This window comes from Dysidea avara, chromosome 11, assembly GCF_963678975.1.
Source record: "Dysidea avara chromosome 11, odDysAvar1.4, whole genome shotgun sequence".
Classification (NCBI taxonomy): domain Eukaryota; kingdom Metazoa; phylum Porifera; class Demospongiae; order Dictyoceratida; family Dysideidae; genus Dysidea; species Dysidea avara.
The window spans coordinates 22,277,030-22,296,418 of record NC_089282.1 but is presented as its reverse complement, the minus strand read 5'-3'; the positions used below and the strand labels follow the sequence as shown (position 1 = coordinate 22,296,418).

The 19,389-nt window shown below is 37.7% G+C and overlaps 1 protein-coding gene across 4 annotated transcripts in view; it reads right to left on the bottom strand.

Annotated features, from left to right (window-relative positions):
* The window catches only part of LOC136238261 (uncharacterized), a 96,299-nt gene extending 79,569 nt beyond the window's left edge, over positions 1-16,730 (bottom strand). For 3 of the 4 annotated variants that reach the window (XM_066028617.1, XM_066028620.1, XM_066028621.1), the window contains exons 1-3: positions 16,549-16,730; positions 16,391-16,493; positions 6,131-6,379 (exon numbers count right to left, since the gene is read on the bottom strand). In XM_066028617.1, coding sequence (XP_065884689.1) covers positions 6,131-6,379; positions 16,391-16,439 — 298 coding nt within the window. In that variant the 5' untranslated portion in view covers positions 16,440-16,493; positions 16,549-16,730. The remainder of the gene's footprint in view (positions 1-6,130; positions 6,380-16,390; positions 16,494-16,548) is intronic. The other variant, XM_066028619.1, reaches the window with a different exon arrangement.
* Between the last annotated feature and the right edge of the window lie 2,659 nt (positions 16,731-19,389).

Below are 19,389 nucleotides of genomic sequence, written 5' to 3'. Positions count from 1 at the left end.
AGTACATACAATGCACGTATCATGGACTTATCTTTGTCCTCCTCTGTGTTTCAGTTCTTTTCACTGATAACACAAGGTGTCAATTTGCGATAGTGTGATACGGTTTCCCTGAGGGCTGTGTCATGCTTTTTGCCCTCGTTTTCTGTAGCAACTGGATTTATTGCAAAGAAGTTTCTTGTACTGTTTTTCGTTTGTAATGCCGTGTAACGAGCGGAGTATAGCTACAAATGAAGCGAAATGGCCACCTCACTTTTCAGTGCATAATTGATTATTGGGGCGCACATTCAGACGCAAAATTATTTTATGGAATGCCTGGTGCCATTCTTTCTTTTAATGTGGTGCACGTGGATTCAGTAGTCATAATTGTGTTATTAAAAACAAACATGTAGAAGGAAAAATTAGGAATTTTAAGCTGGATTAGGGATCAAAGAACAAAACAGCAGGGAAACAAGGCAACAGCTAAAAGTTGTGAAACAAGGGAGGTTACCTATACCTGCAGATATACTAGTGGACATGTAATCCCTAAATGGTTATAGACTGAAGAGTAGGGATTAGATGTCCACTAGTATATCTGCAGGTATAGGCAACCTACCTTTTTTCACAACTTTTTAGCTGTTGCCTTGTTTCCCTGCTGTTTTGTTCTTTGATCCCTAATCCAGCTTAAAATTCCTTCTACTTGTAATAATTAAACATGAATATGATCCATTTCTAATCTCAAGTCCATACGCATGGGGCACTCATCCTACATCCACAGCTTCTCAATGGGCCTGCATCAAATATGCCAACTTAATAGGCTAGAGTACTATGCTACATATTAAGTGGATATTTCAAACTATGGATTCCCTGAAAATAGGTTGATACCCTACAATAGAGCAATCAGTGAAAATGCAAATGCAATACAGCACTCAAATGTATAGTACATAGCACCTAAGATTGATACTCTCTAATAGAGCAGCCACTTTGTGTGAAATACTCTAATAGAGCATTCACCAATTAAGTAAGAAAAGTTGTTAACCTAGGAGAATTATGTACGCATAAAATGGGAACACAGAAGAACATAATAGGTGAAACTTTTGGGAAATTCCTGAAAGCATTTTTGAGCATATTTGACTCAGGCCTAGTGTTGGTACAATACATGCACTTCATCATTGGTACTTCATTAACTCTTGCAGAATGATTGTCATGATTCGTCATGCTATCTCATGCTCTCATGCCAATGGTAGTGAATCTCACTCATACAAATAATGATGTATAAATAATGCCATATAAAGTCTTTAAATTTTAAAATACCTTGTTCAGCGTATGGTCATCCCAGCTCTATATCTCAGGACTCTGTCCTAGCCTAATGATTCTAAAATTGATTATATCTTTGATATAATCAATTTTAGAATCAGTTAATCTTCTATTTCGTATTAATGCTCTAGCTAAGGCCACTACAAATAAATTCTCTGTTTCCCGTCCACCGCCCGCATCTAGTTACTGTCAGCTATAAATATTCCATTATTCCGTATTCTTCCATTATTTTCCGGTTATTCTTGCATACTGACAGACTCAGTAAAGGCCATCTCGAAACAGGGTCAGCTCACGTGTCAGCAGTGCTATCAAGTCGGCACAAACTTCACGTTTGTGTTATTTTTGCAGCTTAAAAGGGAAGGAATAAGCTTAAGCATGCCTTTATGCAGCTTTTTATAGTTGTGCCAGGAAAATAATAGTTTGAAAAGCTGCCAATCTTATAATGAAATAATGGAAATGGACCGCCCACCCGCATGCAAATATGCTTGAATCCAGGACGGGAAACAGAGAATTTATTTGGAGTGGCCTAACAGAAGGCATAAAAGCAGAATAATTTATGCAACTATATACACTGATGATGAACTATTATATCAAGACACACGGTAGTGTGTCGTGCGGCCCAAGAAGCCGGCGCGCCACACCGTGAGTATATTTACAGGAAGAAAACGTGATTTTCACACCTTTGTAGCTCAGTGATCCCTTATCCAATTGAAACCGAATTTGCTACAGACGTGCCGCCTAGGTAGGGGAGTCCACATTCAAAATTTTAAGAAAATCGCTCCAGCCATTTCCGAGATACGAGCAGCCAAAGTTTGGGTTATTTTTCTTCGTTTTTTTCTTCTTCTTTTCGCACACTTCGCAAAATCCGCTATAAAACACGAATGCGTGCTCCAATCGGGCTGCAATTTGGTACACTAAACGGGCTCATTATGGCGAATCTCAGTACCACCTTTGGTAGGAATCCGATAAACATTCACGGAGTTATGACCGATTATTTGCGTGAAATAAGGTCGAAGGTCTGTCACGCCCACAGGGTAAACCCCTTGAAGGAATGAGCTGAAAGTTGCTATGTAGATGGAGTAAGTATCGTAGGAGTGCCTTTTTGTGAGTTGAAAAGAATCGAGATAAAGACCATGGAGATATGACACACAATCCAACCTGTGCCACAAATACGAGATTGATTTTTATGAATAACAAAACTATTAGTTTTCACGCCTACCATACAAACCACTTAAGAGCAATGAGCTGAAGATCGGTATGTAGCTGGAATAATTATCATAAAAAGTCCTTGCAGTAGTACAGAAGAATAGGATTACAAACCACTGACTTATGATTCAAAAGCCACTATGTGTAGCAAATGCGAGATCGAGATACTCTAATAGAACAGTCACCCTAATAGAGCATTCAGCTACGTTTATAACTTACTCCATTTTAGAATTATATTGCATTGCAAGTTATTCTATAGGGAGTTCAGCTACGAACAGTTAATCTTATAGACAATTCAGCTACAAGCAAGTCACCCTGTAGAGAGTTTAACTACAAATATGTTGCTGTAGATATTCAGAACATTATAAGTCACACCGAAGAGAGTTCAGCTATCAACAAGTCACCATGTAGAGACAACAAGTCACTCTGTAGAGAATTCAGCTACAAACAAGTCACTGTGTAGAGAGTTCAACTACAAAAAAAAAACTACCCAGTAGAGAGTTCATCTATATAAACAAGTTAGCTACCCTAAAACTCTGCTACAAACATGTTACTTTATACAATCTTCAGCTACAAGTAAGTCACTCGGTAGAGAGTTCAGCTACAAACAAGTCACTCTGTAGTACAAACAAGTCACGACGTAGAGAGTTCAGCAACCAATCAAAAAACCACCCTGTAAAGAGTTCAACTACACAAACAAGTTATAACTCTATAGAGAGATCAGCTAGAAACAAGAGAGAGCTCAGCTACAAACTTAACAGATCACACTGTAGAGAGTTCAGCTAGAAACAAGTCACCCTGTAGAGAGATCAGCTAGAAACAAGTCATCTAGTAGAGAGATCAGCTAGAAGACATCACCTTGTAGAGAGTTCAGGTACAAACAAATCACCATGTAGATAGTTCAGTTACAAACAAATCACCCTGTAGAGAGATTAGCTAGAAGAAGTTACCTTGTAGAGAGTTCAGCTACAAAGAAACCACCATGTAGAGAGTTCGGCTATGAATAGATCACCCTGTAGAGAGTTCAGCTAGAAACAAGTCATCCTGTAGAGAAATCAGCTAGAAGAAGTTAATTTGTAGAGAGTTCAGCTGCAAACAAATCACCCTGTAGAAAATTCAGCTACAAAACGATCACCCTGTAGAATTCAGCTGGAAAAAAGTCTGCAGACAGATCAACTAGAAACAAGTCACCTTGTAGAGAGATCAGCTAGAAGAAGTTCCCTTGGAGAGAGTTCAGCTACAAAGAAACCATCATGTAGAGAGTTCAGCTGCAAACAAACTACCCTGTAGAAAGTTCAGCTACGAATAGATCACCCTGTAGACAGATGAGCTAGAAGGATCACCTTGTAAAGAGTTCAGCTGCAAACAAATCACCCTGCAGATAGTTCAGCTACAAACAAGTCACCCTGTAGAGAGATCAGCTAGAAGAAGTTACCTTGTAGAGAGTTTAGCTACAAAGAAACCACCATGTAGATAGTTCAGCTGCAAACAAATCACCCTGTAGAGAGTTCAGCTATGAACAGACTACCCTGTAGAGTTCAGCTACGAAAAATCACTCTATAGAGATATCAGCTAGAAGGAGTCACCTTTTAGAAAGTTCAGTTACAAAGAAACCATCATGTAGAGAGTTTAGCTGCAAATAAATCATCTGTAGAGAGTTCAGCCAGAAACAAGTTCACCCTGTAGAGGGATCAGCTAGAAACAAGTCACCTGAAGAGAGATCAGCTACAAAGAGCCATCCTGTAGAGAGTTCAATTACAAACAGATAACCCTATAGAGAGTTCAGCTAGAAACAAGTCACCCTGTAGAGAGATCAGCTAGAAACAATTCATCCAGAGTTCAGCTAGAAACAAGTCATCCTGTAGAGAGATCAGCTAGAAACAAGTCATCCAGAGACTAGCTAGAAACACATCACCCTGTAGAGAGATCAGCTAGAAGAAGTTACCTTGTAGAGAGTTCAGCTACAAAGAAACCATCATGTAGCGAGTTCAGCTGCAAACAGATCACCCTGTAGAAAGTTCAGCTACAAACAGATCACCCTGTATAGAGATCAGCTAGAAGAATCACCTTGTAGAGAGTCAGCTACATACAAATCACCCTGCAGATAGCTCAGCTACATTTCAAGTCACCCAGTAGAGAGATCAGCTGTAAAAAAGTTATCTTGTAGGGATTAATCGACATGTAATAAATATGTATTATACGTATATATTATTTATACATTTACCAGGATTAAAGTATTTATAAAATCTGCTTCATCTTTTTCTTCTTAATTGTGGTAAAGAAAAAAATAATGGTTAATAAGCCCCAAAGCCACCCACAGGCCGGCTTTGGGTATGCTAATACAAAAAGAAGTGAAATCTAATCCAAAACAGCCAAGCTGTAAAAAGAGTGCGGCCCCCAAAACGGCTATTGTGAAAAAAGATGTCAAATCCAAGGTGGCGGCCAAGAAATGGCTGTGATGGTAGGTCAATGGCAAAAATTTTAATTACGACAATTCAGGTGAATTTGGTGCCAAATCCTAGTGGAGGAGGCAACACAAATTCACCTGAATTGTCGTTATTAAAATTTTTGCCATTGACCTACCATCACAGCCATTTCTTGGCCGCCACCTTGGATTTCACATCTTTTTTCACAATAGCCTTTTTGGGGGTCGCACTCTTTTTCACAGCTTGGCTGTTTTGGATTAGATATATATGTATATCTGTACTCCGCCATAGGAGCAATGCCACTGCCTTTGCGTCTCTTGACAGTAATCACAAAATCCCTTTCTATGCTCTATACTGGGAAGATTCCTTACGGGAAGTGGGAGCGGTGACCATCATTTTTACTGACACTCGATCACTACCTGTACAATTCACGCACTTTAATCACACTTCACGGAGGAGAAAAATTTGTAAGTGGGTAAGCAATGCCACATTCTATTCTTACTGTCTATGGTTCCAATCAGAGGACGAATCACAGTGCTTATTTACTCATAGTTATGGTCACAGACCTTATTCTTCAACCCAACTTACGTCACAGCAATTCTTACGGATCACGTTGTTACGTCACGAGTTCTGTGGTTACAACTTCGGAAGTGACGTTTTGCAACTTTGTGGCTTATTATCTTGCTGAATAACAACAATGTTAATATTAAAAACGTTTTTTTTGTGCATTGTACGGTTATACAAACATATCAAAACAATAAAACTGATAGGTAAAATTTCCACTGGAGATGACCTTTAATATAATATTTACCTAGTAGATGTACACTCAATTTTATGGAATCTATCAAGAACAAGATTACAAAATAATGGAATAGAAAAATAATGGAATAAGCACACACTATATTATATATTCCTGACCAGGCCATAATACATATTTGAAAAGTCATTGCAGACACAACCAACCAAACTCAAACATCATTGTTTTCATTGTAAATAGAAATTTCATCAGCAAAATGCAGTGAATCAAGCCAAACATGGAGTGTTTTTTTGTATCAACCTACCAATTCAACTAAAAACCAAGCAACAACTTTTCAAATGGGTAAGACCACATCTGCATCTTGGCCTGATTGTGCGCTACTCTAAGCTACTCCTGGATTCAATACTTGTATTTAATAAAAACTATACATTGATAATTTTCCACTCACCATTAGCTTTTACAATAATGGTGGCATTTCTTGAATCATTGTTGGAAACTATACAAGTATACATCACTTCTGTCATCCTAGCTACTACAGTGATTGTGTCTCCATGTTGTGATTGGTTGGACCAGCACCAGGTGATCGTGTTACCTGTGGTCTGGTTGGTATGACACATCAGAGTCACATTTTGGTTATCACACACTGTTTCCACTCCCAACTGTGGGCATGATGTGATGGTGACACTTGCTGACAATACTAGATTGAAATATATAAAATTTTAACACACAGTGCATTTAGTGGAGGGAACTAACATGCTGAAGTACACCCCTCTCAAAAATTCATGATCAGTTTATGAAGGTTTACTTATAAACACTTAGCTATTTTCCATGCAGAAATGCTTGGCTGTAAAAATGGTACACTCATAAAGAAAAAGTAACTGAGAATGAACAACTATTTACAATTAATTTGCATTGGACTTCTGCAGTTCTACATTTAGCCCTTCTGCATTCCTTTAAAGTAGCTTTATAAACGTTCGATAAAATAGGTGCCACCAACAATAAACAACCCAACTTTTGCATCACACGTGCAAGTTTGTGCCAACTATGCTGACATAATTATTTGAGCACAATAGGCTAGCAAAAGCATCAAGCATTACACCAGCATAATAGCAAGACTTTTAATTAAGTGCACAATCTGTGCACAAAAATTATACCAAAACATGAACAGACTACACCTTTAATATGCAATATTATCATTTTTATTGTTTCTTGGCTGATTATTGACACTTAGTGAAAATAAGGTTGAGATACTCTAATAGAGCAGTCACTTACTAGCAGTCAGAAAAGACTGCTGTACATTCAAAATGAATATGTGTAGACCAAATTAATATAACCAAGGCCACTAACCAGGCAATATCACTTACACTGTTTATTCTGCTCTAGATCTGTCAAACGTGATAACTGGTAGCTACGCATGTACAGCTATATATGTGACCTAATTTTAGGCCACTCCAAATAAATTCTCTGTTTCCCGTCCTGGACTCAAGCATATTTGCATGCGGGCGGGCGGTCCATTTCCATTATTTCATTATGATGCTGGCAGCTTTTCAAGCCATTATTTTCCTGGAAAAGCTGCATAAAAGCATGCTTAAGTTTGTACTTTCCTTTTCAAGTTGCAAAAATAGCACAAACGTGCAGTCTGTGCCAACTTGACAGCACTGCTGACATGTGAGCTGACACTATTTCAAGATGGCTTTTACTGAGCCTTTCAGTATGCAAGAATAACCAGAAAATAATGGAAGAATACGGAATAATGGAATATTTAAAGCTGACAGTAACTAGATGCGGGCGGTGGACGGGAAACAGAAAATTTATTTGGAGTGGCCTTAGAAAACTGTCGATATCCGCACAATTTTCAAAATGCATTTTATTAGTTCTTTGTTTTCTACAGGGACAGAGGAATGGCCTAGCCAAGTTTCAGCTTCCTAAGTTTAGTAGCGTTGGAAATACAGCACTAGACAGCCGGACGAGCAAGTAATTTGATATGTACAGAAGCTATTGAGAAAAGAATCTACAGGCGCTTACATAAACCATCATAACTTACTGATACAACGATGTACGGAATTGAATCTTGGCTCAGTGTGTTCGCCATGACTTTGTGCATCCACCAAGGTATAGTTTTGTCCCCAGGCATGCTTTTTTGTTCGAGAAGGAAGGCAAATTCACTGAAAAACAATCGTCGGTAAATTCTTTCGTCACCGCAACGTAAACAAACATCTGTAACTTTGGAATCTTTTCGTGTATGGAGATGAAGCAAAGATTTTTGTACTCCCTATGGACAGGCGAACACGATGATGCCCAGGATTTATCCATTGGTGGCTTAAATCGCCCACCAGCAAGGCGATACAAACTTGCATAATTTTTTTTCTGGAGCTTGTGTTTTTTACCCATAGTCTTTAAATGCATTTTATTACAAAAGTACTGTTGTCCGTATATCGACGGTTTTCCAAAATTCGATCACATATGATGCTTCTGTGTGTGCTGCTATATGCTACGTTTGTCACTATATAATCAGATCTTTATATTACTTTAATCCCCTTCAACATATATAGCATAAATTATTAATCCCACACATGTGTAGGATTAACAAAATCTATGAACATAAAGTATGTTCGTTATATGATTAACAACTTGTCAATCAGTGCAAGCAACCAAATTGCAATGGCTACTTAAACAAGGCTTGCCCCTGCAATGCTGTGCATTCACCTACGTACCTATGTAGCTGGTACAACTTAAGTAACAGTTACGGCTATTAACTACAAATACAGTTAGGAGTCTAGCCATTTATAAACCAAAGAGCTATAAAAAATTAGCCTGGGTGGAAGTACCAACAGTCCCACAACACATATTATATGTATGCATGCAGGGAGACTTTTACTGTAGCTTAGGTTACTTTTCATTTGGAATAACTGTAACTTATTGTATTCCTCAAAAGTCGAAGCAAGCCTCCTGAGCAAGCCCTTTTCATGTTATTGTGTTATCATTCATGCACAAATAATTACGATAAAATACATGTTCATTCACGCACAGACAATTATGATAAAACTCTGGTAACTAACCAGGGCTGTGATTTCACACAATGAAATCACAGTGACGCTCGAAATATAATATGCTTAGTGTTTTCAATGAAATTACACTGCTGTCAGCATGAATCATAAATAAAGATTACAATGCAGAAGAGAACTATACACACAGCAGAAGGACCAAGAAACGGCAGAAGAACCAGAAGAGAGACTACAGCATAGAGAATTATGGCAGACACTAGAAAGTTGAATGCCCCAATGCGAATTTCAAGAAGACAGACAACTAAGACACAGGGAACAATGCAGACAAAGACATGATAGAGAAGCCATAAACGGCAACCACCAAGAATAGTCAGACAGAGAGAATACCTAACACGGATAAGAGCTATATGACACCTAACCACACACTACATTGTTACTATAAAGCAGGAAAATAATAATAGGAAAAACTGTAAGAAACCTTCAGAAGGTATCACCAAAAAATTACTGATGGGGTCTCTACAGCTTTAAGTCTACAACCACTGAGACAGTCTCCACTAGCAACTCCATCTTTCAACGTGACTCCATCTCTAACAGGAACTTCATCTTTCAAAACAACTCTATCTCCACCAACAACTCTATCTCCACCAACAACTCCATTTCTTTAGATGCAATATTCAGTGTGGTAAAGGCTTGCTTGTTCACTGATAACACACAAAACTTATCCAGTTTGCTTCCATTTTGCAATTTCATTAAATTTATCACCATGATTTGCCATGCACATCAAATCAGCGCATAATAGCAAAGTACACATGAGTAATTCTAAACTCTAAGGATTTAACTTTGCGGTATAACCCTACGTATATACAGGTCTGTATAAACCTTGAAACTTTCACCGTGTGTCCATGCAACTACCTAACCATTTGCAGTGTTTATTCGGGGCCTCCAATACTCTCAGACCTCCTCTTGACAACTTTAGGTTAAGCTTTAGTTTTTAAAAAGCACTAAAACTGTCAAAATGTCCTCAGATTCAATGTCAGAATACACACAATAGCACTCACAACTATCAAAATTGTCCATGCACTAATTCTAATTCAGAAAGTGTAATTTTTAAAAATTTCTGAGCCAGTTTACTTTCAAAATCGAAATACCCTCAGATTTAATTATCCTTCTCATCACAACCAAAAGCTCCCTTATCAAGTTTTTCTCCTTGGAAGACACCACGATTATTCAATAGATTCAACATATGTGACCGGGCCTGCGAAAATAGGGCATGTGGACACATAATTCTTGCCTATTTTTTCAAACTTCCATCACCCATAACGTTTTGTACCATTATGCTATAGTAATGTAATTTTCAGCTCTTAGTTAGTATTTAATTGACTTTATGATACAAGTTACAAAATTCAACTATTCTGTTTCAGCACTGCAATATGACCTGTAGAATGACGGGGTGTGGTTTGTGCCCACATGCCCTATTTTCGCAGGCCCGTCACATATATAGTAAAATGGTTATGCAATCACATCATTAATGTACACGTATGTCATCACAAAATTACTATACTAACCATGACAGGATCTGGTAACACTTTGACTAACCAGTCTACTACTTAACTGTAGCTATGTACATGTTTAGTTATGAGATTATAAATTTGGAAAGGATGTACGCTAGTTATCATATAGATTTTTGCCCAGTCACCCTCTAAATTTCCTATTTGCTCAGAAATCAATGACCACTTGCTGATGGAGTGTCTTTATTGTGGGAAGCTGTAGTCACAGATCATATCAAAAAATTTTGAAACAATGCAATATTTAAACTTTTTAATTGCCACACCCCTAAAAGTTTGTTCGGTAGCGTAAATACGCAAAAAAACACATGAAATTCAGTAAACTATGCCTGAAATTTTCACTCAAGGTGGAAATGTTTACTTTTATGGACGTAATAAGAATCTACATCAACTAAGTTATACGACTGTTGCACATTATAAACCACTCACGTTATAAACGATCTGCTTTCTTGGCACAAACTCGCTTAATTGCATGGCTCCTTTCAATGAATAATGTATTGTGGGTTTCATGCACTGTTACAAAATCACCAACTATAATTTAGTTAGTGACGTTATGTCTACTATTACGGTCGAATTTAACTAATATGGGCATTGTACTACATGGCTATTTATAGCAGGCTTAATCTTTTGGGCGTGTTGTCTTGCTTTTAGCCATGAAAGCAGCTGTATCAAAACTGTTGATATTATGCACAATATTATGCGTGTTCTCATGTGCTAGAGACCCAGTGCCAAGTTTATTATAAACAAGGAGAGTATCAACGGACTAGCATCGCCTCAGTACAGTGTTCAGGAGCTACTGAGCCAGAAGGCGTGATGAAGAGGTAGATAGAAATAAAAAGTTAGTGAAACCTCAAGTGAAACTGAATGCACACTGTGAATTTCTCATAGTTGCCGTATAATGTACATGCACATCTGTTGAACATTACTGGCCCCGTTTATAAAGCCCAGGTGGGATGGCACAATATAGTAAGTGTGGTAGGTGAGTCAGACATGTCTGTGTGTTATGACTGCTGTACATAGAAAGAAGGTGTGGGATAATATGTAATCATTGTATTTTTCCTTGTTACAGTGACTTCCTGTATGCTATCAGTCATCCTGATAAAGAGGGTTATCCCCAAAATGATTTGTTGGAAGATCCAGACCTTTTATTGGACACAAACATTATACAGTCTTTTACACCAAGACAATTAGCTCTGGAGAGAGTTATTGTCAAAACATTTGTAGAATACCATATTAATGGTGTAATAACAAATCGTTTACAAGCTCTCTTTTCTTCCAAGTTGTGGAGAATGGGTAAAAAGATTCTTCTTTTAGGTGGTAAATCAAGGGAGAACCTGTTAACAAAATGGAAATCCACTCGGTGGAAGATTGAATTTAGGGAAGATGAAATGGCTAATAAGCACATTATATCAACAGCTACTAATAAAAGGTGTACTGCACTACAAGAAAAGTTGGATCATTGTGGAAAGAAGCTGAAGGAGACTACAAACCAGTAAAAACATTGGAACAGTCTGTTGTTCACTTATCAGAGATCAGAGACACCAAGTAGGAGACCCAAGCACAAAGCATGGGTAAACTGTACGTACTTCTCAATACCAAGAAAGAAAATTAAGCTGGATGTGCAAACTGCCCTAAGTTTTACAGAAACTGAAAATTTCCAACCTGTGGGAGTTGAAATGATGAATAAAGATACTAAGGATACAATTCATATTGACTGTAGAATAGCAGATAGCACTGTGGGTAAAGCTGATAAATCTGTGGTGGAAAAAACTCTGTACGTAAAGGAACGTGTTTGAAATACAACCTACACCTGGGGATACTTTAGGAGTACAACAGTCTATTGTGGATAGGCTTAGAGTAAGGCTTTGTCATGTACTAAAGAGTAATCCATCGTTTGCTTCCAGAGAATCTATTCGCGTTAAAATTACAGGTGATGGCACTGTTGTAAGCAGAAGTTTACGTCTTGTGGTGATAGCTTTTAGTCTGCTTGTCGAAGAGGAAAATCCCAATTCACCAAATGGAAATCATACTATAGCATTAATAAAAAGTACCGAGGACTATGACAATATGGCCGAGGCACTGAAGAAAGTTGCTGATGATGTTAAAACAATGAGCACGATTAGTGTCAATGGGGTTACATTCTCTGTGGAGTTCTTCCTAGGTGCAGACTGGAAATTTCTGGCACTAACCATAGGGATTAAATCTGCTTCAGCCAAGCATTTCTGCATTTGGTGCAAGTGTACTGATAAAGAATAGCAGATTATTGGTGATTGGTCAATGGAAGACCCGACCAAAGGTGCACGTACGATAGATGAAATTGAAGAGCTTGCAAAATCTAAAAAGAGAGGGGTTGAGAAATATGGATGTGTGAACCAGCCTTTGTTTCCGACTATACCAATTGACCATGTTGTTCCAGATATCCTTCATCTATTCCTAAGAATTACTGATGTTTTGATTAATCTGCTTATAACTGACCTCAGATGACTTGATGGCATAGAAAAAGCAAGGATAGAAAAGTTAGATCGAACTAAGGTGGTAAGTATGAGAAATTTATAAGTCAAACGTGCAAAGTTGCTTTCCAATTTTTTGTTGATAAAGACGCTAAAAAGTTAAAGTGGCGAGACTTGACAGGACCCGAAAAGTTAAAGGTATTTAATTCAGTCAACATTCCTGAACTCTTTCCAAATGTCCCCAGCTGCCATGTGGTGCAAACCTTGTGGAAAGATTTTATGGAAATATATAAAATTTTGCGATCTCACACTGCACTAAAAGAGGAGGAGGTGGATGATCTTAGCATCAAAATTGATGATTGGTTGATAAATTTCCTTGATGTTTATCAAAGAAAAAATGTGACCCCGTACATACACCTCCTTTCTTGTCATATCATTGAGTTTGTTAGAAAGTATGGGACCCTTGCACCATTTTCTCAACAAGGTCTTGAACGATTAAATGATATCATTACTAAAGACTATTTTAGAAGCACTAATCACCAAGATGTGTTGATGCAGATTATTTGAATTGTTTGGAAAAGTTAAGTGATAAAGACTGTACTTGTGAAAAGCGACAACTTAAATGTAAAAATTGCCAACAAATAGGCCACAATGTTAGAACTAGGGATGCCATGATAGTCGTGACATACGACATGTCGTGACATAAAGCTTCATGATATGATATGACATAGGCTTCTTTATGTCATGACATAAATATCTCCTAATAATGCACACTTTTCTATTCATATTGATCAAATTTGATACAATAAATATGAGAAAAATTAACAAATAAGTATGAGCAATGTTGGTTGTCGATGTCATAATTAATATTACTGATGTTTAAGTTGATATGTTTGCATGTTTAAATCAAAATAACTGTACAGTTTCATAAATAACAGTTTCAGTTGCAAAACGTTAATTATGTCGTGACATATGACATGTCGTGACATAAACCTCTATGACATGTGACATAAAAATTTCTATGTCGTGGCATCCCTAGTTAGAACTTGTAACAAACACTTGGACCTTCAGTAACATGTACGTATCAACAGACCATCTATATGGTTCAATATGATAGGCTATGTATATGTAGCTACAAGAACTTTTTAATTGTGAAGACTTACATCTGTATGATACAATTATGTACAAAACCTTTTATATACAATGGTAAACATAATGGTATCAATGTCCTCCTTTTACAATTTTACTCCATTGGGAGGCAACTCCATCTCCTCTCACAAACGATAACACTAGTTGTTGTTGTGCTCCAAAATAAGTCTTGACCATTGTTCTGTCGTCTAGCCACTGGTAGTCTGGTCTTCCTTTAACTTGCTTTAAGTATAACTTTATGGTGTCATGCACTATGTAGCTAAAGTCACCTGCTGGATTCAGCCCTCTGTACCACCTTCACCCAACAGATCGTTTAACTTCAACATATCTGGTACTCTATAAACTTGCCATTTAGCTGCTCTGTTGACCTGTGTGCAACGTAGTGACAGGGCATCAGATGATACTTGGTCAAAAGGCATCACGATTCGACAAGTGGGATTTCCTTTTCTGTTTGAAGTAAGCAAAGCTTTAACTTTATAAGCTAGCTCCTCGAAAACTGACATTGGGCGTGGAACTGGGCGTCTAAATCCAGCGTAGTCTCCTTCATCACTATCACTCTCTTCTTCACTTAAATTGACCACCTCTTCTTCCAGTCTCCACTCATCAAACTCCCTTCCGTAACCAACGTACCTCACTTTCACCAGTCCTTCTTGGGGGTTTCTCTGCACAATGCTTAAACAGTATAGTCTATCGCCTTCAGATTCTTCGACGGCAGTTTTTAAGTCTTCAGCCTTACGTTTTCTCACTGCTGGTATTTTAATATCCACTAGTTCAGCATAATTTACCCTAGGAACAAAACGTTTAGGCCTCTGGTCCATTTTCCGTTGCTACGCATTCGCCCACTCAATTATGAGTAAAGTGCAGAAATATCCTAGCATTCGTAAGTTTAATTTTGCGTTAGCTATTTTTGATATGGGCAGATTCATGAAGGATATGAACCAGGCCCAGGAACCACCCACACTGGTATATTCCAAATCTTTAAAGTTTATAGCCATAAGACAAGAGGACTAGAGAGTGATGTCTTAGCACAAAGTCACACTTGCTGGCTATCTTTTGTAGGCAAAAATGCTGGTTCTTAAATAACAGATCCAAGTTACACAGTGCAGATTAGCCTCATATAAGTGAGTGACTTACAAGAAATAGATATTCGCCTTTTATTTTCTTGGTTGTGCAACTCACTACCATGAGTCTTGGGTAATAATGAAGTGTTGTCCAAATTTGCCAGCAAAATCCGCTTGGCAAAAAAATCCGTTGTAATCCTATTGTACATGGAACAGAAAATACTATGGAAGTCTCAGTCCTTCACACATTTAGCTATAACGAGGAGACTTGGTAGGTCTCAAGGTATCCTTATAATTAATACACAGGTTTCACATAAGGCCAGGCAAACTTGATCACACGCATGCTTCTTCATCCACAAAAATTCGAATTTCCATGTGGGCGTGGGAAAGCAATTTTTCATTACCAAATTAAGCTGTCTGTTACTATAAAGGTTAGTTAGTTTAGCCTTTTAAGAACGTTTACCACCGTTTCTGGGTGCAAGTGACACTTTTCCTGTGCTCATATCAAAACTTGTGTAAGATATTCCGGATTTCCGAATGGGTTACGCCCGTTTCGTATAAAATAACACCGTCCTCTAAACAAGGCGCCATAACTTCCGCGTACTTTGGTTGACGGACACGAAGTTTGGTTTATCAAATTCCTTGATGAAAGGCGATTCGATTCATGTGTAAGTTCTTTGTGTAGCAACGAAGGGGAAGCTAGAAAGGAGCCTTGTACCGCAAAATTTACGTGTTCAGAATGCCCATAAAAACACGTGTTTTTAAACATATTTCTATGACCTAACCTGTTTAACAATTTGTACGGTCGGAGTCTTATTAAGCATCCTTCGCTGCGTAGAATGATACCAAATTTAGCGAATTTGGTTGATGATAACAACTTGTAAATTGGGATTTTCCCGGCGAGATAATTAAATTTTCCAATAGGTTAATGTATGGAGCGTGTATTATGTTATCATCAGCAGTAAATAACTGTCGCTATGGCAACATTTTCCCATTTGTACAGTCGGAATTGGATAGAGAAATTCAAGGGCTTTCTTTTATTGTATGGTGTGCTGTAGAAATTTTGTGAGTTAAAGGTTGTAAATTAGTGTTTTTGCGTGTAGTGTAAAATACATGTATTTTGTATTGGACAAAAAATGACAAATGATGAGATTTTATGATCAGCCTGTTTTACCAAGTTGAGGTTTCAAAAAGGATATTAAACAGATTTTAGATTTATTTAATGCATAATTCTTAATTTTTAAAGGTTTAACCCAGTGTTTGAAAACTTTTAATGTTGACCACATGAAAATGCTTGATTTGACAAATGTTTTGATATGTGTAAAAAGCCTTCTTTTATAGCAACAAAATACGTTTGCAAGTGGTTGATAGTTAACAGCGATAATGAACTGATTAGAGGTGGTACTGTGAGGATGCGAACCGGGAATCAAGTTTGCCAAGCCTATATAAGTACAAGCATTATCTATGGTACAAAATACCTGAACAGCTGACCATGGCTACTACAATCACTGTCCGTAGCCCCTCCATCGGTGCGAACGTACGAAACTTTCTGAGTCACTGATTTAATAGGTCACCTATCACCTTATAAGGAGAAATACTTTACATGTAAACGATCTTTTCGCCCTGAGTTTCATACTTGAATCATAATCATAATCATCATGTGTACGCGACGTTGGTACGCGAGGGCCGGTCAATCCGGCAGTCACTCATCCGGGGGGAACCACTATATCACTATGGCGAAGCGTAATGGATAGTCTAATTCACTTTTCAGACCGATAATTGGTAGCACATAGTGATGACTGACTAAAGACAGGAACGATTCCGTAACACGGAATTAGTGCGCAATAGTATACGGAGATGTTGCAAAACCACTATGTATACTGAAAATGAGTGGCTGAGTTCCACTCTGGATCAAATTGCAACTTCAGTCTAGCTTTAAATCAAAGCCAAAAAAGGTAATCAAAGGCAGAAGTATGAAGTTTGACCAGTAGAAAAAGTCCTAATATAATACACTATGCATAACTGTTGGTGATGTTATATCACCCACACGATTGCGAATTGTCACCCACACAAATCGTAAATAAATTTGGGGTGCGTGCTATTTTCAGAGGGCTGAAACCATTACAACCCCCTGTAGCTATATCCGTTGCAGTGATTGTGCGTGACTGTGTACTGATCGACTGTAGTTACATTTCTCCTGTTGGCTGAAATCTTTAATGCACACTTAATGGAACTCCAATTGACACAGTTACATCCCACAATGATCTCGGGATTCTCTTTGATAACAAGCTTAAGTTTCATGATCATACCACTAAAATTACAACGGCAAATCTAATCGAATACTTGGCATGATCAAGAAATCTTTTGAATATCTTGACTCTGATATGTTGTCTAAGTTGTTTACCACACTAGTTCGACCCATCTTGGAATACAGAAATGCCATTTGGGGACCACTATTTACCCTTGATCAGAGAAAGGTTGAAAAGGTACAACGTCGAGCTACCCGTCTACTCCCATCATTACATGACAAATCCTATACTGAGAGGCTGTCAATACTATATCCCTACCATCACTGTTGTATAGACGCCGGAGACAGGCCTGCCAACTCTCACGGGTTTACCGTAAGTCTCACGGTTTCACTACCCTGCTCAAGGGCAGCAGATCGAATCTCACGGTTTTTGAGGCCTGCTAACTCTCACGGTTTCACTAACCTTCGTTGGATAGAATCTCACGGTTTGTAGTGCGAATGTCACGGATTTCAAGTTTAAAAAGTCGAGACCTTTTTTTTTTTTTTTTTTTTTTTTTTTGGTCTCAGCATAGCATCTACCAGTTTTTTTTTTACTACACACTGCAATACTACAATAAAGGTACAGAAATCTCAAGATTTTTTTACTTTCCAGGTTGGCAGGCCTGTAACAACTACTTCAGCTCTGACTTTACTAATCTATACACCTACTCCACTACTACTACCAGGGGGAACCAGTTTAAATTGTTCAAGCAACATTCAAGATTGTTATGCAGATGTAATTACTTTATGAACAGAGTGATTAATGAGTAAGACGTCATGATTTCTGCAGAGCGCACCTTGGGATAACAAATTAAGTCCCCATAAAGTCACGTGAGTCGGCTCACGTGCCTGTGCAAAGTCTGTACATAACGAGATTCTTCAACTTTAGGGGATGCGTCTAGTAGTTTGCCTCCAGCATTCAACTTTAGGGGACGCGAAAAGTAGTTCCTTAGCATTAGTAGGCTAGGGTTCAGCTTTGGTTTCTTCTTCACTCTTGTTATATCATGTAGGAGTCACTTCAGTTGGATGTTTATGAGGTAGAAACTAAGAGAACTGAGTAGCTGCAGCACCGGTGGTATAATGGTTACGAGCATTGCTTATAATTGAGTGCGGATGCCAGGGTTTGAGCTTCTGCTGAGACATTTTTTTTTGCTTTCTTAGGTTTTTGTCTAAGTTTTTTTTTAATGCACGTGACTGCCGGCACTATATCTATAACTTGCCAAAAGGCAAATTATGATACTTAAACAATTTGATTTATAGCATCTTTGTTGCAGCCCAATATTAATTGTTTATGAAATCTGCTTTTTGGTGTTTTTTTTTTAATTGATGCGGGCATTCAAGTTTCCCCATGTATTTCTGAAATTTCAAAAAAGATGTGGGCAGTGGACCAGAAACATAATTACCAATTGGAGTGGCGGCCCATACACTCTACTCATAATGACATCAAATTTGGAGGGTAATACCCCCAGCATAACCTCTATACTACTTTGTAAGTATGCATAAATGCATTACTACAGTAGCTACAGTAAAACATGTAGCTATATACTGCACAATTGCAAAATTAATAGAAAATCAAGCAAACTCAGGATATATTTGATTATAACTTCTGTATAGCTATTATGATAATTTTAGGACCAAAAGATGTGTCTTCGTGAGAGCTTTTTAATGGTAATAAAGTTTTGATATAAGTATATCCTAGCTGAGATATGACAATATATTAAACACCATAAAAAGTCAAACCACTAAGGAGCAAATCAAAATATTGGATTTTTATTTCAGTGATTTTCACACTGTTCCCCCAAGAGGATTCCTTAAGTCTTTTTTTTGTCATTTAGGACATAATAAGGAAACAAGATCTGTTGAGTTTGCTTTTGTTGCAATTAGTGTGAGTTGACCCAATATTCTTAGTAAAATTCCTGCATTTCAAATAAATCTTACTGCATGGTTATTGTATCCTTTTATCACGTAACTCTGGCCTATTTTAATGACTTGATCCATATTCATTAGCCTTTAGTTGACTAACAGGTAATCTTTTTGCTGCAATGATATATAGCATAATTTGTTTATTTTTCATTGTAAAATAATTTTTGTATGCAAATCTTATACAAAAATTTCTTACACGAAAACTTTTACATAACATTGAACTACTCTAATAGAGCAGTCATTCACGTATATCATATGAAATAATTT